Source organism: Callospermophilus lateralis, chromosome 4, assembly GCF_048772815.1.
Source record: "Callospermophilus lateralis isolate mCalLat2 chromosome 4, mCalLat2.hap1, whole genome shotgun sequence".
NCBI classification, from domain to species: Eukaryota; Metazoa; Chordata; class Mammalia; order Rodentia; family Sciuridae; genus Callospermophilus; species Callospermophilus lateralis.
This window is the reverse complement of record NC_135308.1, coordinates 152,254,136-152,277,625: the sequence shown is the minus strand read 5'-3', so window position 1 is coordinate 152,277,625 and position 23,490 is coordinate 152,254,136. Positions and strand designations below refer to the sequence as shown.

The 23,490-nt window shown below is 48.0% G+C and overlaps 1 protein-coding gene across 1 annotated transcript; it reads left to right on the top strand.

The window, feature by feature from the left end:
• The first annotated feature begins 1,432 nt into the window (after window positions 1-1,432).
• Window positions 1,433-10,611, top strand: Ckap4 (cytoskeleton associated protein 4). Its single transcript, XM_076853250.2, has 2 exons — window positions 1,433-2,063; window positions 8,140-10,611. Exons 1-2 carry the CDS (start codon window positions 1,620-1,622, stop codon window positions 9,466-9,468), a joined length of 1,773 nt encoding a protein of 590 aa, XP_076709365.2. The 5' UTR covers window positions 1,433-1,619; the 3' UTR covers window positions 9,469-10,611.
• Window positions 10,612-23,490: the final 12,879 nt, after the last annotated feature.

Here is a 23,490-nt window from a genome sequence, read left to right as displayed (position 1 = left end):
TCACTCCTTCCCTAGAGAATTTTAAAAGCATCTTATGTGAGATAAAAGAGAAACCTAAACAATGTGCTTCCTGCCTGCAAGGAGGGGAGTTTACAGACATAGTAGGCCTTCAGTCTGGCACACAGTGGGCCCTCAAGTTAGGTTTAACTAACACACAGAATGCCTTGTTGCAATTATTTGCTAAGTCCCATGAGGGGTATCAAGTGGTGTCACGGGGAATGCATCAGGAAAGCAGTGGCATTTGAACTTGGCTTTAAGAACAGGAAATGTCTTTTCTTTTAAAATAGATCCGGAAGAAGGTAGGGAAGAGATGCATTCCTCTGCACAAAGCCAGGCACACACCAGAGACCAGATACAGGAGGAACCGGGAGGGAGGTTCTGTCCTGTCCTAGCACCAATTAGCTTGATGTAACCTCCCTGGGCCTCAGTTTCCTTCACATTTGGAGGAGATTAAACCACAGTTTTGGGAAGAAGCAGATCTGTGTATAACCTTGAGCCGATCAGTTGGGGGGGAGGGGGCCTGTCTCAGTTTCCTTCCTATAAAATGGGTAAAGTAATTGCTACCTGCCAGGGCTTTTGTGAGGAACGCATGTAAGTTGCTAAGCACGGAGCCTGGAATTATTTTATTTTCTTCTGCAAAACTAGGGGTGACAACCCTGATCCGTGTTCCTGTCGGTGCGGCGGCTGCTGGCTTCCAGGCACCAGCCCTAAGTCTGTCCAAAGTAGGGGCTATGGAAGACCTTGTGACCCTCAAGACAACAGAGTCCAGAGGGCTTGGGCAAAGTGCTGTCCAGGGTCCAGGGGTCGGCGGGCTGGGCTACCAGGGGCGCTCCATCAACACGTCCCTTGAGCAGCCTCCCCTCAGCCCAAGAATCTTTGCCAAACTCTTACCAAACACGCCTCCGAGGCCGGCTGGTTTGGAGACAGCCTCTGCCTTCCAACCCAAGGGGAGAGGCAAGATCCAACCCCGCGGCGGGCAGGGTCCGCGGCTCCCAGCGGGACGGAGCGGGGGTCCGCCGCGGGTCTTGCTCCCACCCCCGGGCTCCACTTCCTCCCTCCGCCCGCTAGGAAGGGGAGGGGAGGGGGCTCGCGCCCGGCCCACTGCGCAGGGTCCTCGCGGCTCGCCGGCGCCGCCCGGCCTCCCCGCCCCGGCCGCCCACCGCGGGGCCCGGCCGCCCCAACGCCGCCGCCGCCAGCCCGAGCCGGGGGCGACCCGCCCTCCGCGGCCGCCTTAGCGCCGCCCCGCGGGGCCTCCGCCCGCCGGCCCACGCCCCCGGCCCGCAGGCCCGCTCGGCCGCCCGCCCGGCCCGCCCCCGCTGGGGTCGTGGCGGCGGGAGGAGGGGCCGCGGCGGCCCGGCGTGCGTGGCAGGCTCTCCCGGCTCGGCTCGCGCGGCCTCCCTTCCCGGGAGGCGGGGTCGGCGCCGCGGCGGCGGAGGCAGGCCCCCTCCTCCTTCCTCCTCGGCCGGCCTCCTTCCTCGGCCGCCCGCTCTCTCGGCCGCTCCGACGCCAGCAGCGCCCGCGTGCCGCCCGCCCGGCCCCGGGGGAGCCCGAGCAAGTTTCCGGGCCGCGCGCCCCTCGCCCGCCTCGCCGCCCGCTGCCCCCGCCGCCACCGCGCCGCCATGCCCTCGGCCAAACAAAGGGGCTCCAAGGGCGGCCACGGCGCCGCGAGCCCCTCGGAGAAGGGCGCCCACCCGTCGGGCGGCGCGGATGACGTGGCCAAGAAGCCGCCGCCCGCGCCGCAGCAGCAGCCGCCGCCGCCCGCGCCGCACCCGCAGCAGCACCCGCCGCAGCACCCGCAGAACCAGGCGCACGGCAAGGGCGGCCACCGCGGCGGCGGCAAGTCCTCGGCCGCCGCCGCCGCCTCGTCCTCGGCGACCTGCTCGCGCAGGCTCGGCCGGGCGCTCAACTTTCTCTTCTACCTCGCCCTGGTGGCGGCGGCCGCCTTCTCGGGCTGGTGTGTCCACCACGTCCTGGAGGAGGTCCAGCAGGTCCGGCGCAGCCACCAGGACTTCTCCCAGCAGCGGGAGGAGCTGGGCCAGGGCTTGCAGAACGTCGAGCAGAAGGTGGGTGCCCCGGCCCGAGTCGGCCCCGCCTGCCCCTGCCCCTGTCCTCGCCTCTGCCCCGCGGTCCCCGGCCGGACACCCTGATCCGGGCCCCGGCTCCCAGGCGGTCCCAGACCCTCTTTGTTAATGGCCACAGAGGAATGGGCTCCAGGGATGGACCGCCGCGAGGATGGCCCCGCCAGCGGGGAGGGTGGGCCAAGGGCCTGTCACAGGACATTAGCGGTGACCTGTAAGGAAGCCTGCAGGCTTTGGGGAGCCCATTCTTTTTGGATTAGGAACCGCTGAATGGGCAGAGTTGTCTGAAAAGGAGGTTGGAAAGGAAGCCAGCGCATCCCGATGAAGCCTCCGGCAAGGCCGCACCTTTGCACTGCCGTGGGAGACATCTGAGCCGGTTTTTAATAGACCCAGAGCTTGGGGAAGGAAAAACTAGTAATTTCTAGTCATTTGCGAAGTTCCACTGAAATATTATCTATCTTTAGGCCCCTTGTTCTTTATTGGGCCAGAGTGCCCTTGTGGGCCTTTGAAATAGCCTACTTCAGCTTTAGAGGAATGAAAGGCCAAAAATATTAGGTCATAATCGAGAAAAGGACTTGTATCTATGTGGGGTTGAGAGGGCTTACTGTCTAATTCTTAGAGCAACCCCGGGAGGGAGGGCTGCTGGTTCTGACTCTTTTCCAGTCCAGAAAATTGAGACTTAGAGAGAGACAGTGAGTTAACAAACACCCCAGCTGGTGAGCTGCAGATTGCATGAGAAAGTCTGGGCCACTGTCCAGTTAAGGGTTCCCAAGGGCCTATTTCAGGTATGAATGGACCCAGCTCCCAAGGCAAAGTTGCTCAGCTTCCATCCTTCGGTGGCTTTTCCAGACCAAGTGCAACCCCTTCCGTTGAATTTCCCCTCCTCCATATTCCTTCCGTGTCATGCTGAATGGAAATTTGGTTGCAGGACCGAAACAAAAAATCCCGCCACTTCTGAGCCCGGAACCACTGCCTCCTTTTCCCAGCATGCTGCCGGTCCTGCCAAGTCTCTCCACTTTTGTTGAGTGTGCAGGACTAGGAATTTCCTCTTAAGACCGGCAGAGCAACTGGGATGAGTCAGCCTGCTAAATGCTGCAGGCTAAGGGAGGTGACTTTTATAAGGGAATTAAGTAGGCAGTGCTGCTCTGCCTATCCTGAGTGTCACATCATCTTTACAAAATAGACATCTTGCTGAAGTCTAATCACTAGCCCGTTTCTTGCTTTCCGCCACCCACTTGCTAATCAATCATAATATTTATTGAAGTCTGATAGTCATATAGCTCTGTGTAGGCCCCGTGGAAGAGCATAAGACTAATCATATTTGTGAAGCAGCACATAGGTAGGTGGCAGTTAGGGTCGCCTCTGTGCAGATTGGGAAGAGGGAGGTATGGAATTTCCCTGTACCCGTGTGTGGGGTAGAGCCAGTCATCTAGTTGGTGATGGCTGAATGTTCAGAGAAGGAATGTGAAGAACTCGCAGGCAAGGAACATTCTTGAACACGTTTAAGGAACAGGAGGTGGCTCCCCTGCCTATAGCAGAGTAGCATTTTAGGAAAAATTAGGGGATGTTGGAAATTGAGGCCTAAATGGGGACATCTTGAGTCCAGATTGAAAAAATAGGGCTTTGTTTCCTAGGTTTCCTCCTTGTCTCTCCCTTAGTCCCTCCTTTCTGATTCTCACCCCTTCTATGTCCCAGGTATGTGTAGAACACTTTGCTTTTTGGACCTCAGTTTCCCATCTACACAATGAGAGATTTTTAAGAATCCTCTTGGTTCTGAGCTGAGGACACAGTGACCACCTTTCTTTTAATTTAGTAGTATAATTAAGCCATTGTTCAGTGCCTTACATTTATTGTGCACTTATGTGTCAGGCACTGTCCTAAACATTGGAAAATATATCATCTTTTGACTTCACAGCAACTCCAAGAGGTGAGTGCTATTACCTGTCCCGTTTCCCAGATGAGGAAAGTGTGGAGCTACATAACTACATAGTCACATGGCTAGCAAGCAGCTGGGCTGGATTCACACTGTAGTCTAACTCCTGGGGCACTCAACCACTCAGCTGTTTATTTCATTATATTTCCCTTGCCTTACCTGGTATGGAACGGTGCTCAATATGTCCAGTCTTATTAGCATTTCCCAAAGTGTGTGGCCACTTCTTCCTGCATCTTTTATGAGGCCAGTAAGGAAGTTATTTTGTACTGAGGAGCCAGTACTGCCTGTTCTCTGACAACCTAAGTTTGAACCCCTGTATGATTCTTAAGTCTCTGCTGGGGTTGAGTTTTGGTTCTTGGCAGAAAAATGCACTTAGAGTAGTATTATTCATAATTAGTAGTCTCTGTGGGCCAGATATTCCATTAAGTGCTTTTTGGCCACAATTTCATTTCTCCTAGCTATCTGAGGTAGATAGCACTTAGCACCATTTCACAGATGGAGCAATTGAGCCAAGACTGGTTGTGTAACTTTCTCCAGGTCATACATGGACTGGTTGTATGACATATTTCAGGTCACACTGTAAGTGGGGGATCTTAGACTGGAATAGGATTTGGTTCCCCACCTGGTATCTTGTTTTCCAAAAGTTCATCAGTATGGAAAACTGTCCCAGATCACCTGAATGGACATAGCACAGGAAAAGAGGTTGGCCTGTCCTTACCCAGAAAATTTAGGCACAGTTGGGTCCAGGGCTTTAGAAAAGGTTGGCAGTTGAATTCTGGACCCTCAGAAGAGTTCGTGTTGCCTTCTCACACCCAGGGTGGCAAAAAGTGATCTTAGAAGTAGCTTAGCTTAGGTGGCAAAAAGTGATCTTAGAAGTAGTTATGAAAGGAGAAGCCGTTTGTGAGAGAGTCAGTTTTCCGGCCCTATTTCTTGGTTTTCTCATTTTGATTCTGAACCAGTAGTCGGGGCTCTGGGCGCTGGCAGCCTCTTCTCCAGGCCCTCAGTGTGCTTTGAACATATCTCTGCCTGAGCGTGTCACAGTGATTAAGAGCTCCGGTTCTGAAATCGGACATTCTGGGACTTAGATGATGCTTGACCTACCACTCACACTTTGATAGTTACTATACACAGAAATGCCCCGCTGATGTCAGCCATTACTAAGGACAGTTCCTAAACCCCCACTCCCGGCCCAGCTAGGCTCCTGAGGGCAGGGATCCTGGCCTAGCTTTTATTTTATCTCTTGGCTTCTTCCCCAGTGCTCGCCCACTTAGTGGGCATCCCACATACATAGGGAGAACAGGTACATTCAATACCTGTTGATGAATATGCACATAAAGATGAACACAGTACTCTCAGTGTGGGGACATTGTTTTTTTGTTTAGTTACAGGGGGTTGACTGGTTTGGTTTTATCCATAATTTCTAATCTATTTCCCTTTCTAACCATGTGTAGAGCCAGCCCAGGTTGGGGGTGACATTCAGGAATAGGGAGCAGATCAGCTCTTCATCAGCCTTTGCTCTGAATTCATGCTTTGGATCATTCAGAAAGCACCGGGTCTTGCCTGCCATGCGGCAAGTGCTGTGCTCGGCCGCTCACACCTCTAATTTGAGTGCTATGCTTAGAACAGGCAGGTACTGTGATTTAATAACCTAGTTTCAGAGTCTAGTTCTCTCTAGTACCTTCTCAAAGTGTCCTTTATGACTCAGGTTGCATTTGGTTGGGCAGAGAAATTGGCTAATATTCTGGAGGCCCTGGAGAACCTTATTCTACTGTCTGAAAATCACAGACTGAATTTAGAAGGGATGTGAGGGACCTATTGTCTAAAAGATGAGGAACCAGGGACTTGGAAAGCTAGTGTAACTGCTCAGAGTGGTTATTGGTGTGACTGGAGCTAGAACCCAGGTGTCCCATTGTGTTTTCAACTATTCTTCCTTTTGACATCAGGCTGCAGCTAGTGCTATGAATCTTCAGGACTTCTGAATAGAGGTGCAACAGGAATGGAGACAGACCTTCACTGTGTTTTAGGCATGATTGAGCACTTTACTTATATGAACTCATTTAACCCTTACTATGACAATCCTGTGAGTTGGGTATTGTTTTTGTTCCCCTCATGCAGCTGAGGAAACCAAGGCGCAGATAGGTTATGTACCATACCCAGGATCACACAGCAGGGAAGTGTCAAAACCAGGATTTGAACCAAGGCAATCTGGCTACAGAGTTCATATTACTTTATTTTCTGACTTCTCATCATGATAATGTTCAAGCATAAACAAAAGAAGAGGACAATATAATGAACCCCAGTTTCAATAATTACCAGTATTTTACCATTCTTGTTTCATTTCACCACTTCCCTTCCCCTCCCTCATCTTTTGGATGGAGTTAGAGCAGTCTGACCCTGAACCCCTCTGTGACCCTGTCGGGGGCACACCTGGCCTGTCTTCTCCATTTGTACTTGGTATTGGAAAATGGCCATAGTACAGGCAGAGGCTAGCCTGTCCTTATTCAGAAGATTGATCTGGAACAGGTGGGTCCAGGGCTTCAGAACATGTTGGTGGTTAAGCTCTAATCCCTCAGAAGAGCCCATGTCACCCTGCAGACCTAGGGGAGAGGGCACCAGGAACTAATTTTAAAATGAGAGACATGAGTTCACCCAAGGTATTTTAGGATTTATTTCTAACCAGTAAGAGTTTCTTTCCTTTTATTTCTTTTCTTCCTTATTTGTTTTAAACAAAACACAGGATATGGCACCATACTGGGGATAGAGCCCAGAGCCTTGCATATGCTAGGCAAGACTACCACTGAGCTACACCCCAGCTGCAGAGATTCTGGAATATCATACCAGACAATAGTCAGATTTCCTTGATTCTCCCCGAGACTGTCTTTCTATTGTTGGTTTGAGTCAGGATCCATATGAAATGCACATTTTTGATTGAAAATTTCTTAAACTTTTTAAATGGATGATAAAATGCCATTCATTTGTTCAGTATTGACCAGGGTCATTTATCCTGCACAATTTTCCACATGTGGGTTTGGCTGGTCACATCATGCCATGTCCCTTTCTTGCAGGTCCTCAGAATTGGCTGTTAGAGGCAGGGACTTGATAGATCTTTCTTTCTCTTTTTTCTTTTTCTTCCTTTTTTTTTTTTTTTTCCAAACTAAACATTATAGATGGCACCAAATGCTGTGTCAGGATATTGCCTCCTAGATTCTTAATCAGTTCCCCTGGGTAGTTCTCAGGTCAGGCCTCATTCAGGGTAGAATTTTTTAAGAAGGAATGTGTAGAAGCAAACAAAATCCCAGCGTGTTCACCAAACCAGAGCCTGCTGCGGGATCAGTTTATTCCTTTGGCAATGGTCTTCAGATGGTGCTAGGGATCTTTGGGCTTCTGAGGTACTTCAGAATAAAAGATTAAATGAGGGCCATGGAGGACAATGACTAGTTTAGGGCCACATAGCCGGAAGTGATGAGTTAAGACCTGGATCCTTGTCTTGACTTCCAGCTCAGGGTATCTGTGTATCGGTTTCTTTCCCACAAAAACTTGGAAGACTCTTGCAGTTGAAGGAGGTAGAAATTTTGGTTTAGGGAGAGAATTGACTAGTTTAAACTGCAGAGTTCAAGAGTAGATTCCTTCAGCTATAGCTGTATCCAGGGATTCAAATGATGTCTGCAAACCTTGGCCATTTCTCAGCTGTGCTGGCTTGATTCCTAGATAGGCATTCCATGTGTTGGTCTATGCAGCTCCAGGCCTACCTGATCCCATAGCTAACAGTCCCCTTGGAGAAAGTTTTCTTCCCCTGTAGTTTTAACAGAAGTTTCTAGATCTGCCTCCTTGGTCTGCCTTAGCACATGTGCCCATGCTTGGCTAGTCAATGTGACTCAGGGTGGGTGGAAAGTGCCCTTTGTTCAGGCCAGGGTTATAAGCCATCCCTGGGACTCTTGGAGGGAGTCCTAAGTTTGTTCCCCACAACTATGACATGGGCTACATGTGAAAGGAGAGTTCTTCAAAGGAGTACTGTAGTGCATTCTAGAAGAGTTAAGGGACCTGGAGGGTGGGCAGACTGAAAACAAAGTAGCTGTACCTGTAAAACTCATGACTCTTCTACAGCTAATGTCTGGATTTTGGCTACAGGTACAGTCTCTGCAAACCACATTTGGGGCTTTCGAGTCTATCCTGAGAAGCTCCCAACATAAGCAAGACCTCACAGAGAAAGCAGTGAGACAGGGGGAGAGTGAGATCAGCAGGATCAGTGAAGTTCTGCAAAAACTCCAGAACGAGATCCTCAAAGACCTCTCTGACGGCATTCACGTGGTGAAGGATGCGCGCGAGCGGGACTTCACGTCCCTGGAGAACACAGTGGAGGAAAGGCTGACGGAGCTCACCAAGTCCATCAATGACAACATCGCCATCTTCACTGAGGTCCAGAAGAGGAGCCAGAAGGAAATAAATGACGTGAAGGCGAAGGTCGCCTCTCTGGAAGAATCCGAGGGGTACAAGCAGGACCTGAGAGCCCTGAAGGATGCGGTGAAAGAGATACAGACCTCTGCGGAGTCCAGGGAGAGGGACATAGAGGCCCTGAGAAGCTCCCTGCAGACCATGGAGTCTGATGTCTACACCGAGGTCCGGGAGCTGGTGAGCCTCAAGCAGGAGCAGCAGGCGTTCAAGGAGGCGGCGGACTCAGAGCGCCTGGCCCTGCAGGCCCTCACCCAGAAGCTCCTGCAGTCCGAGGAGTCGACCTCCCGCCTCCCGGAGAAGATCCGGAGGCTGGAGGAGGAGCTCCGCCAGCTGAAGGCCGAGTCCCACAGGCCGGAGGAAGACGGGCCCTCCAGAACCCCCGACGCCTTAGATGCGCTCCAGAAAGAGAGTCGGGGTCTGGACTCCAGGCTCCAGAACTTAGAGGATGAAATCCAATCCGTGCAAGTGGCTTCTGCACGGCAGACCGATAGCCTGGAGTCGCTCCTGACCAAGAGCCAGGAGTACGAGCAGCGCCTGGCTGCGCTGCAGGAGCACCTGAAAGACCTGGGGTCCTCGTCCGAGGCAGACAAGGACAGCCTGGCTGGCACCGTGAGGAGCCTGGGGGAGGCCCAGCTGGCGCTCTACGGCGACGTGGAGGAGCTGAAGAGAAGCGTGGGCGAGCTCCCCAGCACCGTGGAATCGCTGCAGAAGGTGCAAGAGCAGGTGCACGCGCTGCTCAGTCAGGACCGAGCCCAGGCCGCGCGTCTGCCCCCTCAGGACTTCCTGGACAGACTCTCTTCTCTAGACAACCTGAAATCCTCAGTGAGCCAGGTGGAGTCGGACTTGAAAATGCTCAGGACTGCTGTGGACAGTTTGGTAGCCTACTCGGTCAAAATCGAAACCAACGAGAACAACTTGGAATCAGCCAAGGGTCTACTAGATGACCTGAGAAATGATCTGGATAGGTTGTTTGTGAAAGTTGAAAAGATTCACGAAAAAATCTAAGTGAATTTTGTGTCCAGGGCGCGGATTTATAGTCCATTTTCTCATGACCAAAAAAATGTGTTGTTTCCTCCCATGTGCCCTCCCCGCAAGTTTTGCCCCCCGCCCCCCCCCAGAGCAGTGGATACCACCTGAACACCAAGGCATTGCATTTCTGTGCCCAGTTAATTTATTTGCAATTCTTACCACACACCATTGGTTTCCTAAGTTCTCTGCTTCTGCTTTCCGTAGTTTCCTGAAGGCCCAGCCCCGGTGTACAAGAGGTGGCTTTTAAAAGGGATGTGTCTAGTGTCAGAAAAATGACAGTGGCTTCAATTGAGGATTAACAGAAGCAGATTAACCTTCAAATACCCTGTCTGGCTGGCAGATTTCAAGTTACCAAAAAAAAAAAAAAAAAAAAAAGTGGGGGTGGGGCACGTTTCTTTCTAATTGTCTTTAAGAAAAATTACTTTTTTTTATACTTCTGGCTAAAGTTTTCATGAGATATCTCTCACTTGTCTTCCACCTAAAGCTGGTTAGGACTCATAGATGTAATCTCTGAGTCAGGAGAGGGCAACGCCTTGTCTTCATTTTAAAAGAATCAGTTACTTGTGGTTGCCTTTCTAGCGTGGGTGTCTTTTCCATTCCTGAACCATCTAATGATATCAAAGGTAACTATGCAAAGAATCAGATGGTTCTGAATGCTTAAGCACACCACCCAGAGTCCTGGTGCCTGTCTGTCTCTGGTGGCCCACCTGCATCCACATTGGGCAGGTTACCGAATAATGCATAGGTTTAGAGTTCCAGAAAAGTGTCTTGGGGTCTTTCAGGAAATGTGTTGAGAGCAGTCCACACAGCGGTGGGGTGTCTTCCTGGGGGATGTAGGCCAGGTTTTTTTGTTTTAACAGGATGTCCTTGAGGAGGTCTGCTGTGGGAGCAGACCCCATCTGTCAGTGGGGAGCGTGTGCACTGCATTTCTGTAATTGTTTGCTGTACCCCTTCCCCTTTGAGCTGTATTGTTCTTAAATGGCTGTCTTGCCCTTCCAAAAGAAAAAAAAAAGGAAGAAAGGAAAAAAAAAAGCCGAAAAGTAAAAGTTAAAAAAAAAAAAAAAGGTTTGTTAGTTTACTGTGAAATGAACTGTATGGCTTCTTTACAGTATTTTTAATTCTTAATAAACACTTGAGCTTTGTTATGACTTTTTCCAGAGTGGTTGCTTTCAGAGAATTTAGTAATCATGATATATTCTATTTGCATGTGTATTCAGGATTAGAAAACAGGTAAGTTTTCAATTTTGAGAATTTTTTATTTTCAACTGGAATCAAGACAGCCTCACTGGATCTGGGACATCCTTTCCTGGACTCTTGGCTGGTTTGTTGATAGATTATTGCTTGTCTCCTGCTTTGCTAGTTTCGGCAGAGGATCTCAACCTGACTACTATTAGAATCTTCAGGAGAGTGGGGGCGGGGGAAGCCTGGGTTCCCAGGGATTTGGGTTGAATGGTGCCAGCATTCCAACTTACATCCAAGGTGGAGAACCACTGTCTGAGACCACCCTACCAACGTTTGGCCCAGAGTACATCAGGGCACATTTCCTTTTATCCCTGGGCTACCATCCACCCACCACCAAAGATAACATACTGTTTATTGAGTGCCTTTGTGCAGGTGAGGTGCTGAGCACTACGTAGTCTCCTCCTTCCTCCTTAGAATCCCTGAGGTAGGCAGGATCACTCCCCATTCCACAAGGGCAGCAGGCTGAGAAGCATTGAGCAAGGTCATTAGAAAATGGCAGGGGTAGGCTGGTGATATAGCTCAGTTGGTAGAGTTCCTTCCTTGCATGCACAAGGCCCTGGGTTCAATCCCCAGCACACCACACACACACACACACAAAAAGTGGCAGGGGTGAGATTTGAATGCAGCCCCTGTTCTCAGGTTACAAAGTGGCTTAACAGATTCTTATTTAATACATTCATAATAATAGTCAAATTCAAATGCTAAAAATAAAAGGAATGTATTATGTATTTCCATATTTTTGTTGGTGGAGCAGTTAAAGATAGATCTAACCTCAAATAACAGTTACATTTCAGTCTCATGTGTCTGCTTATTTATTCATGCACTTGACCAACATTGGGCCCATAGCCAGACATTCTGCAGAGCAGTGAATTAAATATGCATGGAACAGGATCCTGTCCTCAAGGGTCTTACAGCCCAGTGGTGGCAGTTGTGAAAATTGTGTCATAAGGAATTCAGGGCTACAGCCAGGAATAATGGGGGTGGTGGCAGTGGCAGTGCCAGGGTTGGGCTAGAGGTGGTTAGAACAGGTTTGCAAAGGGCTGTGGGAAATGCCTTGGAATGCTGCTGTGGGTGATGGGGAAGTGCTAGGTAGCTGCCCTTTGAAGAACAGGCAAAAGTTATTGAAGGTGTAGATTTAACTTCTGATCAAGCAATAGGATCTTCAGTGAAACCCCACAGCAAGTCTGTCGGCATGCTGGAGATGGTGGCCGTGATGGAGATGGTGGTCGTGGAGATGATGGTAAGAAAGATGGTAGTGGTAGAGATGATGATTATACCTCACAATGTGGTTGTGCTAGTTGAAGGAGGTGGTGAGTGAAGTGGGCTAGCTTAGTCCAGCATCTGGCACATACTAATATCTGGATACCTCCTCCCAGCCCATCTTACTTGGTTCCAGACAGAAGTTGCTTCCCCTTCCAGCCCCTCATTGCTTAAAGCAGGAGCAGGGGAGTCACCTCTGACTCCTTGAATTTCCCCTTTTCAACAGCCACGAAGGTTGAAGCCCTGACACATCCACCACCATCCACCACCTCTCCTGCCAGCCTCACTCCACTAGATGGGCCTACATTCCAGCAGCAGCCCCCTCTCGGTGCTTCCTGGGTCAGCTGAGATCAGGACTGTGGTTCATGCACTCACTGCTCCTTCAAGAGTATTCAGAGAGCTCTGCTCTTTGCTGGACACTGAAGAGGTGACCAAGAGCAAGACAGGGCTCCTGCCTTCATGGTGCTCATGGTCCAGCTGAGAGACCAGTACAAACATGGAAACAGAAATGTAGAAATGGCAGTGTGTGCTGGGGCATGGTCTCCTTATGACCTTCTTATCACTAGCCTGGCTGACATTCAGGGAATCCTCCATGGTAACCAGTGTGATCTGCTTGTGTCCCCTTCCCACTGGGTCTTTTGGGTCTTACCTTTGGCCTCTGAAGTGGCTCTGTGGTTTATTGAACACTTACTATTCCATGGTTCTAAATGTTTCACAGGGATTAATTTACTTGATTCTTACGATGGTCCTGAAGGTAAGAAATTTGTTTGAAGTACTCATCACATCTAGTAAGTGGTGGAGTCAGGTTTAGCACCCAACAGCCTGAGTTTAAAAAAAATCTGAGTTCCATAGTGCTCTAGAATTGGTTTCTTTCCTTCACTTAAAAAGAAACAGCACTGTTACAGTTTGCATCTTTAATGTCTCCCAAAGCGCCTGTGTTCTTGCAGGAATGTTCAGAGGTGAAATGATTAGAGATCTGTAACCTCAGGGGTGGATTAATCTATTAGATAGATTAATAATTTGAATGGACCATTGGGTGGTAGCTGTAGGCAGGTGGGGTGTAATGTGAGGGAGTAGGTCACTGGGAGTGTGGCCTATCTCTTGTCCCTGGCTCCCCTCTGGTGGCCAGGAGCTTAGCAGCTTTCCCCTGCCACACCTTCCCACCACAAGTTCTGCTACATCTCTGATTCAGAGCAGAGTTGGCTGTGGTGAACCAGACCCTGAAACTATGAGCCTAAAATAAACTTTATTCCTCTAAGTGGTACTTGTTGGGTCACAGTGATGAAGGCTGACTAATACAAGCACTTTTTAGTTTTCTTTGTATGAAAGTGGAACTTTCATGCTCCAATGCACACACATCTGAAGTACACAGCTGAGCAAATTTCTGCATGTGAGGTGTCCACATACTACCTCTGACCAGACCTAGGACTTTTCCAGCATTGCAGAGGCTTGGAAGCTGCAGCCTGCACTCTCTAAGATAAGTGCTATTCTGACCACTATCACCATAGACCACTTTTTTTCCATTTTAAAATTTCATACAAATGAGATCATATTATATAAGATCTGTATTTCTTTGGAAAAAAGCAACAGCTTTATTGAGATATAATCCACATACCATAAAATTCACCCTATTAATATATAAATTTTCATATACTCACAGAAAGCTAGAAACACTTCTATCTGGATGCAGCTTGTCACATTAAAAAAATGTGTGGCACGTCGTAGGTGTTCAATAAACAACAGCTATCTAAGTGCATATGGATTTTGACTGAGACAATTCATTTGTCCACTTGTGTTTGTCTTGTGGTCTGAGACTCAGAAGGTGGGTGGAAATCCCTTACCTGATAGTCTGGGTTTGCAGTGGGAGGAGCTAAAAGACAGAGGATGGAGTTTCCCCTTCCCTTCAGGCTGTGCTTGCCGGAGGTATTGAGTCCACAGCTGCTGTTCATTGTTCCCCGGGGCACTGAGCTGCACTGGGTCTGGGGAGATAAAGATGAGTTCTTGGGGCTGGGAATGTGGCTCAAGCAGTAGCGCGCTCTCCTGGCATGCCCTCAGCACCACATACAAAACAAAGATGTTGTGCCCGCCAATAACTAAAAAAAAAAAATATTAAAAAATTCTCTCTCTCCGTCTCTCTCTCTCACTCTCTCTTAAAAAAAAAAAAAAAAAAAAAAAAAAAAAAGATGAGGTCTCTCCTAGAGAGGTTCCCAGCCACAGGGGGCACAGGCACTGTTGATGGCAGCTTAATCACATGCAGCCTAACACACACAGCAATGTGAGGGACTGGTGAGGTCCTGGATATCTGTTGTCATCTGCTCAGCTTCCAGTCCTCCTTAATTTGGTAACAACTTTTTTTCCTTTGGAGCCTCAACTTTCCCCATCCTCAGCCTGTTTGGCTTTGATGAGATGGACGGAGAGGAGCAAATGACTAGGGAGGTCCAGGGAGAGATCCAGTCTGACTTGTTCAGGAGGAACACAGGTCGCCTCTGTTCCATTGACCATGCGGGAACTCTCTGGAGAGGGGTGCCTTTGGCCACTGGGGCTTCCAAGGCCACCACATGTGCAGAGACCTCTGAGAATGAAGCCAGAATAGTAGAAAACAGAACGGAAACAGGACCACAGACAGGCCACGATGACACAGTTTGAACACCTGGATCCATGCCGTGGGACGTGGCAGGCCATGCTCCTCCTCACATCTCAATGTACCCCTTCCACACGCACCAGGGCGACTGGACCAGGGGAGAATGCTCAGGAGCAGAGAAGACTGCGCAACTTCAAAACAGTAGTAAAACGGAATAGGCCAGAGTCCCATCAATCAGTGCAGATGAATCTCGGAACTTAAATGCTAAGTGAAAAAAATCAAGCTGCAGAAGAAAACACGCGGTATGAAAACTTGTCTATGACATTAAGAGCATTTACAAAGCAAAACGACACTATGACGACCCCTGGCTTACCATGATTAGGTTTCCAGATTTTTTGACTTTTTTTTCACTTTCAGTATTCTATAAATTACATGAGCTACCCAACACTTTGTTATAAAATAGACTTGTTAGATGAGTTTGCCCAACTTTAGGCTAATCTAAGTGTTTTAAGAATTGTGTGTGTGTGTGTGTGTGTGTGTGTGTGTGTGTGTGTTGGGATTAAACCTAGAGGTGAGTCACCATTAAGCTACATCCCCAGCCTTTAAAAAAATATATATTTTATCTTGCTAGGTTGTGGAGGCTGGCCTTGGCCCTGCAAGCCTCCTGCCTCAGCCTGGGATTGCAGGCATAGGCTGCAGCCCCGTGACTGGGGCATGATGAAGGCAGGAGAGGCTGAGCCCGGTGTTTATTGGGTTAGGCCCACTGGAAACATTTTCAACTTACAATATTTTCAATTTATTATGGGTTGATTAAGACATGCCCCATCATGAGTTGAGGAGCACCTGTGTATTGCAGTTCAAGTATCCAAATCCAGGAGGTTTGATGTGGTAGGCTGAGCAGCAATTACACAGGTGCTCATTATTATTCTTAATGTCTTTTTTTCTCCTCTCAATATTTTATTATGAAAATTCAGACAAACAGCAAAGTTGAAAAAAATGTCCACTCAATTATCTACTGTTCAGATACTATGCTTAATGCCTATGAATCTATTGCCATATTCTTGATACCTTTTTGTATGTCAGGAATATTTTGAAATTATTTTTTTTAAAGGGGAAGAAACAGGGCTTGGGATATAGATCAGTTGGTAGAGTGCTTACCTTGAATGCACAAGGCCCTGGGTTCAATCCCCAACACCACAGACACACAGCAAAAAAAAAAAAAAAAAAAAAAAAAGGAAGAAACACATAAGGAAAAAAAAAACACTTTCTTTTTCTTTTTTATGGGGAGGTATGGGGATTGAACCCAGGGGTGCTTTCTTTACCATTGAGCTACATCCCCAGCCCTTTTTAATTTTTGTATTTTGAGATGGGGTCTTACTAAGTTGCTCAGGGCTTCATTAAATTGTTGAGGCTGGCCTCAAGCTTGTGATCCTCCTGCCTCAGTCTCCTGAGTCAAACTCACACTTCTGTTTCTTAAAATAGTTTATATCAGAAAACCAACGATGAGCTTCAGATCTTCCACAAGGTGCTGTATGTAGACGTGATGAATTTCCTTACTTAATAATGATAGCTAAATAGCCACATGACAGACCCTGGAAGGCTGAGGCTGAGAGGGGTCAGATCTAACTCCTTTATTATCCAGATGGGGAGACTGAGTCTGAGAGAGGGGGGAGAGAGAGAGAGAGAGAGAGAGAGAGAGAGAGAGAGAGAGAGAGACCCTTGTTCAGCCAGCTTACAAACCTGCTGGCTAGGGAGACAGGACCTGGTTCCTTTTCTTCTCTGGATTATTTGTTTTGGCTTCACCTTAACAAATATTAGGCCTAACCAAAGATCCTAAATGCCCAGAGGCAAGCAAAGGAGGCTGAGTTGCTGCAGGCTGCGGAACACACTTGTGGTTGGCAAGGGAGTGGCACTTTGGCCAGCTGTGCAAGCTGGGCATGTCTGTCCCCAGGGGCCAGGAGCAATACCTGTTGGGCAATGGGCCTGAGGGGAAACCACAGAATATCTGTGTTTAAACACCTAGTAAAGTTCTGTGGAAATGAGTGTTACTCATTGGGGGTAGCTTCTCCGTGTGAGGATGTGTAGTCACAGAGTCATACACCAGCACCATTTTCTGGTATGATCCTGGTGGCTGTCCTTGAGGGATTCCCAAGTGGAAGGACCTGGGATCAGGAAACAGATCCTAATTCTGGTCTGTCAGGCTGTGCCTCCTGGGATAACTCACGTTCTGTCTCTGGGCCATTGTCACTATGTGTGAGGTGAAGGGAGATAAAGTGATCTCTGTGTTCTCCCATAACTCCAACTCTCCTTGACTTCCTCAGTGGCTATGATTCTTCTGGAACTTTCTGTGGATATCAGGAGGCCTGAGGGGGAAAGGTAAAGCATGGACAGAACCCTGGGGTACAAGGCTGGATTCCCTTCAGGAGCTGACACATAGTGGGTACTCAATAAATACGTTCTCATTGGGTTGAGTGGGGATAGTTGACCAGGCTGGGTTGACATCTTGAATGACCCCTTTGTCCGATGCACTTGTGAAAAATGGAATGCAGCTCAAGCCCAAGAAATGTTAGCTGGGGAGTAATTCAAAATCAGCCAGACTGAAGGCTGTAGGAAGCCAGAATGTAGCTGAAGTGAGAATGTAGCGCCACCTAGTGTCTGAGGCAGGGATCACAGAAAAGTGTCTTCCTTTTCAGTTACTTAGATGGGAGGGGTTACATCCAGTTGTTACCATTAACAATACCAGGAAGACCCACTGTTGAAAAGTAGAAAAAGTTCTAGTAACTTGCAGCGACATGAAGACTTTTGTAATGTGTATACTCCCCACTAGTCAGCCCCTTTTGAAAGCTCAGATCATGATTAAAGGTTTTTGTTGATGTGAATTTTTTGTTAGAAATTTTATTCTAAGGAGCTTTATCCTTCTCGTGTCCAACTAGTACAGAGGGTCAGGCTCTTAAATCAGGTAAATCAAAGTCATCTGCTTAGTTGTTAACTTAACCAGTAGCCACCTGTCACTGTGTATCTGTGTTTGATGTCATATCTTAGGTTGAACACATTTATTATCACATGTAATCCTGGTGATCACACCAGGGAGTGGGAAGGGTTGTCTCTGATTTACTGACCAGTCATTGCTGGTGAGAAAGGTTCATTAATATGCCCTGGGGTCACCTACTATGTAGTAGAAGCAGGATTCAGACTCGGATCTGTCTGTCATGCCTGTTCTCTGTCCACTAACCCACACTCCCTTTCCCATGGTGATAACGTCAGTCTCCCAGGCTGTCCTAGGATACAAGTCTGCGTACTTAAAGTATGTATATAAATCTGGTGGTTGAGGAATCGGGTTCTGAAGTCAGACTCTCTGAGCCCCAATCCTAGCATATGCCTTTGATCTGTCTGCCATTAGGAAAGCCCCTGAGGTGCTCCAGGCCTCCGTCCCCCACTAACAAACAGGGCTGATGCTTATGATTACACCAGTTCAGAGGCTTGTTGAGAGGCTTAAAATAGTGACTACTTCCAAGGTGCTTAGAACCAGCCATGCCCTGGCATGGCAAAGTGCTCAATAAACGAAACATTACTTAAATATTGACTCTCAGGCAGGGCATTGGAAGGGTGGGGCTTGAGAGAGGAGGGGAGTGGTGACCGCTGCACTCCCACACTCACTCACATTAATTCACTTAGGTCTCTTGTCTGACTCCTGAAGGCCTTTGGGGTTTTGATCCTTGCAGCGTCTGAGATGAACAAATGGAGACAGTCACCCCGAGAAACAGACACTTTGAGCTCTTTGTGGATCCGTTTTAAGGCCCTGTGATGTCGCGGCTTTGTACATCAAAGATCTTTGGGGTATTTCTTTGTGCAACATGGTTTCTCCTGCCAAAAGGAGAGGGTCCTCTAGTCAAGAGCTAAGACCCAGGGCAGCCCCTCTCCTCCAGCCCTGGCTCCACGTTCTTCCATACCCTCCTGCTGTAGATTTCCACCTTCCTCCCATCTTCATAGGGAAGAACTGGGGCACTCCAAGGCAAGGAGTGTGCAGGAAAGAGTGGGAGTTGCAAAGAGAGACACAATCTAGAGACAACCCCTGGAAAGCAGAAGTCGGCTGAGAAGGTCTTAGTAGCCACAAGAAGCAGTGAAAATCAGTGCCACCCAGAGGCATTTCTATCTATGGCCAGGAGAGGGCAGTGTAGTGCAGGGGACAGGGCGGGGCTCAGCGCCCTTGGTGGAAGGTAAATGCAGCCTTCAGGGAAGTATCTGCAAAATACAGAGCTTGACCCAGTTTTCCCCGGGTCCTTCTAGCTCTGACAGTCTGTATTCCTGAAAGGAGAAACCGAAATGAGTCAGCCAAGAATTCCAAGTGGGCTCATATAAGGAAGAAACCAGGAACAAGGGCTGGGGTTGGGGTGAATGTGGCTGGGCAGTCTGTTGAGGGGGCTCAAATCTCCCTAAGTGAACCCAGCAGGGGACAATACTCTCAAAACATCTCATGTGCTCATGTTGGCTGGCTTGTCAAGCCACCCCAAGTTCTTGAGAACCCAGCATTCCAGTCTGCTCCTGCCCTTCTTGGGGCAAATGCTTAATCCCAAAGAAGCAATTAAAAGTCCCCAGCACCACAGACTGGTGGTTTACCCATCCCTGCATTTGGTAATAGCAGAGCCTGTTTCCTTTCATATGGAAATCCCTTCCAGAAGTGGCTTGAGACTGTGGTGGCTTCGGGGTGTCCCTTGGCAGAGATAAAAGGTGAAGTCATAGAGCAAAGCCTTCCTGGCTCGGCTGCAGCCCCTGAGCATGTGTGCTATGCTGTAGAAACCTCCTTGGGAAACCAGTCCAGCAGCTAACTTTGGGCAGGGTCTTTTTCTAATGTCAGTTAGAAAGTCAGGGACTGTGTCCTACAAGACCACTAAAGGCATAACTTGTCACTAAGGGACAAGCAGGTATTTCTGATGGTTCCTGAGTCTCCATTGGCCTGTTAGTTCTACCACAGTCACCCAAACAAAACCAGCACCAAAGATATAAACTCTGGACACATGATATTTGTTCAGGACCCTCCTACGGTGATTCCCATTTTCCAGTCTGTTCACACACCTTCTGGCTGTCTTCCTCTTACCTCACATCCTCTCACTACCCTTAGAGCTGGTGGGAACAGGACAACCTAGTGGCTAGGAACACAGGCTGTGGAGCTAGGTTACCTGTGTGTGGGACTTGGAGCAAGTTACTTAAACTTCTTATTGCCCTAGTTCCTCAACTATAAAATCGGGATGATCATACTCATTGAGTATTTTTGAGGATTAAATCCATAAAGTGCTAGAACACTATTATTAGGCACCTGTTAAAGATTTGCTGCATACACATATGCATGAATATATTACAGAGACTGATGTATACAGAAAAGAAAATATACAAAAAAAAAAAAAATCATGATCTTTACTTCTATTTCTGACCCAGGTGGAGTAACAGGGACTGGATGTACCTACCTGTCTGAAACAAATCAGTAATAAGCACAAAATAAGAGCTTTTGAAATGTTTGGTGTTATTATTTTCACCCCTTAACTTACTTATTCCACACAGAAAAGTGTGTGAAGTGGGTTATATGATAGTCCCATTTGCACTGAGAAAGTCAAGGCTCATGAGGTTACATAACTTGACAAGGTCACTTCTCTAGTTGGGGCAGAGTGAAGACCTGCCCACTGCAGGGGCTGTGTCCTGAACCCCTGTGCTATCACGCCTGAGCACGTAGCTAAGGGCTCTGTAATATCTGTTGAATGAGTGACCCTAGTCACCCGGAAGGAAATACCCTTTCCTCCTGCACTTCCTCCTGTTTCTTCACGGTTCTGTCATGGCTCTCTTTGGTCCAGTCTTAAACTCTCCTATTCAGGAAAAGCAAAGCAAAGCTCCAGTGCCCACCCCACCTCTTGCCTATGCCCCTCAAGCAAACTTTAAGAAAGAGTCTCCTAAGGTCGCCTCCCTTGCCTCATCCTCCAGAGTCCTCTATTCAGAACTCTGCTCTGTGCTACCAAAATGACTCCTGCCCAGTCACCAGTATTTTCTGAGACTCAGGATCTTCCTGTGCTCACCCCCCTTAACGTCTCACCGCAGGGGCCTCCTCTGTCCTTTGCTTTTACTCCTTCGTTTGCTTCTCACTTCCTTGGCCACTCCTCCTTGGGATCTGCATGGGCTTGTCCTCCCTGACCAGATCTGAGGGCTTGGTCATGGGCTGTCCTCCCTCCCTGTCCTATACTCTTCTTCCTGGTGATGTCATCTGACCCTGGGCTCAGCCTGCCACCTACATGGGCTGAGCATACTCAGGTTTTATCCACGATCCAAGACTTCCCTTCAGAGTTCTGGTCCAGCTCTGGTTAAATGTCTACTTCCCATTTCTCCTCTGATGTCTAAAGACTCCAGGGGACTCTCCATCACTGGAATAGCCTTTCTATTTGGGGGATGGAGCCCAGAGGTTCTCTCCTCTGGCCCTCAGGAAATCACTCATTCTCAACCTGGAGCATGGAATCTTTGAGGTGCACAGAAAATCAGAGGATATTTACGGTGGTTCAGAAGAAACTGAGAGTTTGCGGTTGAGGCAGCCAGTGTCCAGAGGTGGTGATGCCAAGGGCATCGTGGGCACCAGACTTGGCCTTCCTCTTGCTTGAATATTTTCAGTGCCTGTGTCTCTGGCCTTTCAGATCAACCAGACGTGTTTCCAAGCCTTGGTTGTTTTATGTAGATTGCAACCGAGACCCACAAATGGCACAAGCTTATTCAATTCATCATGCTCCAAATCATTATTCCTCTGAAACCTTCTTCAGTGAACTACAGTGGAGTAAATGGCTTTTTTTTTTTTTTTTTTGGTGGTGCTAAGGATTGAACCCAGGGCCTTGCAAAGCAAGCACTTTGCCAACTGAGCTATATCCCCAGCCTGTGAATGGCTTTTTAATCTGTCCAGTTTTTCAAGTCAGAAGCATGAGCTCTTAAACCTCCCTGTCTCTCGCTGCCTACACGGAGTCACTAAATCCTATTGATGAATATTTTCTGAGGACTCTTCCTGGTCTCTATGACCATGACTCTCCTCCAAAACACCATCCTCTCTTCCCTAGACCCTCCTAATTGCTTCCTCACAGTGTTCTGGCTTCTGCTCGTCAGTTGATCACACAAATGAGAGAGAGAAATTTCAACAAGGCCAATATAATTATATCACTCTTTGGCTTAAAACTTCATAGTGGCTTGTGTTGCTCTGAAGGTCAGGTTGAAAATCAAACCACAAGTCCATAAAAAATTAAAAAACTATAATAAGAGCATTGGTGAGCTGTGGGAAAAGTGTAAGTGGCCTTTTCTATACGTAGTTCGATTCTCTGAAGAAAGAGGGGGAAGATGTTTAAAGAAATGTTGGTGAACAATTTTCAAATTCAATGACAAGCATCAGCCCCCAGATCCACGATGCTTGATGAAGCCTAAGAAACACGAAGCAAACTACTGACACAGCATCATCAGATTGCTGAAAACAGGTGGCCAAGAGGGACCCTAAAAGCAACCAGATGAGGAAAAACACATTTTGTACTGAATATAGGGAAGATGGCAGATATTTTTTGTAGGAAATGATATGAGCTAAGAAGATTTCAGAGCAACACATTTAAAACATTGAAAGGAAAAAAAACCCATCAACTCAGTGAAGATATCTTTCTTTTTTTTTTTTTAAGAGAGAGAGAGAGAGAGAGAGAGAGAGAGAATTTTTAATATTTATTCTTTAGTTTTCGTCAGACACAACATCTTTGTTTGTATGTGGTGCTGAGGATTGAACCCGGGCCGCACGCATTCTAGGCGAGCGTGCTACCGCTTGAGCCACATCCCCAGCCCATGAAGATATCTTTCAAAAATGAATGCGAAACCAAGCTGAACGAATTGATCACCAGCCAACTCACCTCCTAAGAAATATTAAAGGAAGTCCTTCAGGCAGAAGGAAAATACTGCTGGAGAATAGTTGTAACCATGCAAAGGAATGAAGAACCCCAGAAATGTGTGAGTAAAATTAAATCTCTGTAATGTAATTGGTTGTTTAGGTTAAAAAAAAAGTAGTAATGTACTATGGGGTTTATAAAGTAGGTAGAAGTAAAATGTTTGACATCAAAGCACAAAATGCAGGGGGGTGAGGTAGAAGGATTTTGTTGGGAGGTATCTTATGAACCCTAAAGCACTCAGTAAAATCATAAAACAAAGAGTTATGTTATAGCTATAGGCCAAGAGAGGGGGTCAAATGTCAAGAGATGGAAATAAGGGCTTCCAAAAACATAGGAGAAAACTTCCTCAAGTGATGCATATGATCCTTACTTTGTTGTGGTGATGATTTCATGGGTCCACACCTAGGTCAACACTCACTAAGCTGCACCCTGCCAACATTTGCCCTTCATTGTGTGCCACTTATATTTCAATTGAGCTGTTGAAAAGGAGATCTCTTGATGGTGGGATTGTGGATCTCCTTTATTTTCCTCCTTATCCCTTTCAGTGTATTTTCCAGAATGAAAACGAGAGGGGGAAAAAAGCCAATAAATCTTCTTTTGTCAAAGCCTTCTCTTCCTTCTAGAAAACCATACAGTTTGCCTTTTCCATACGTTTTTCTTCTCTGATCCACCCAGCTCGAGATCACCAGCTTCATTTCTCTGAGGTGAAGGTGCCCCTCTCCCTGGCTTCCCGTCACCTGTGGTTTAGGCGAGGTCTGGAATCCTTAGCGGGGTGTGCAGCACGGTGGGCGAGCAGCTTGCTGGCTGCAGGTGGTGAGCCTGCTCTAGCTGGCACACTCTGACTGTCAGAGGCTCACCTGGACCTTGGGGTTCAGCCACCAGGTCACTGTTCTCCCTGAGTCCCCGACCTATAAGCTTTGCAGAGAAAAAGCAGGAGGCCAGAGAGAGATCCTAGCTCCTGGAACCCAAATCTCTCCA

What these genes read in the sequence shown, in the direction of transcription:
- Ckap4 (XM_076853250.2), top strand. Translation starts at nt 1,620, where the DNA reads ATGCCCTCGGCCAAACAAAGGGGCTCCAAGGGCGGCCACGGCGCCGCG. An exon ending in TGCAGAACGTCGAGCAGAAG is followed by an intron (nt 2,064 to 8,139) that starts GTGGGTGCCCCG and finishes TTTTGGCTACAG; the next exon opens with GTACAGTCTCTGCAAACCAC.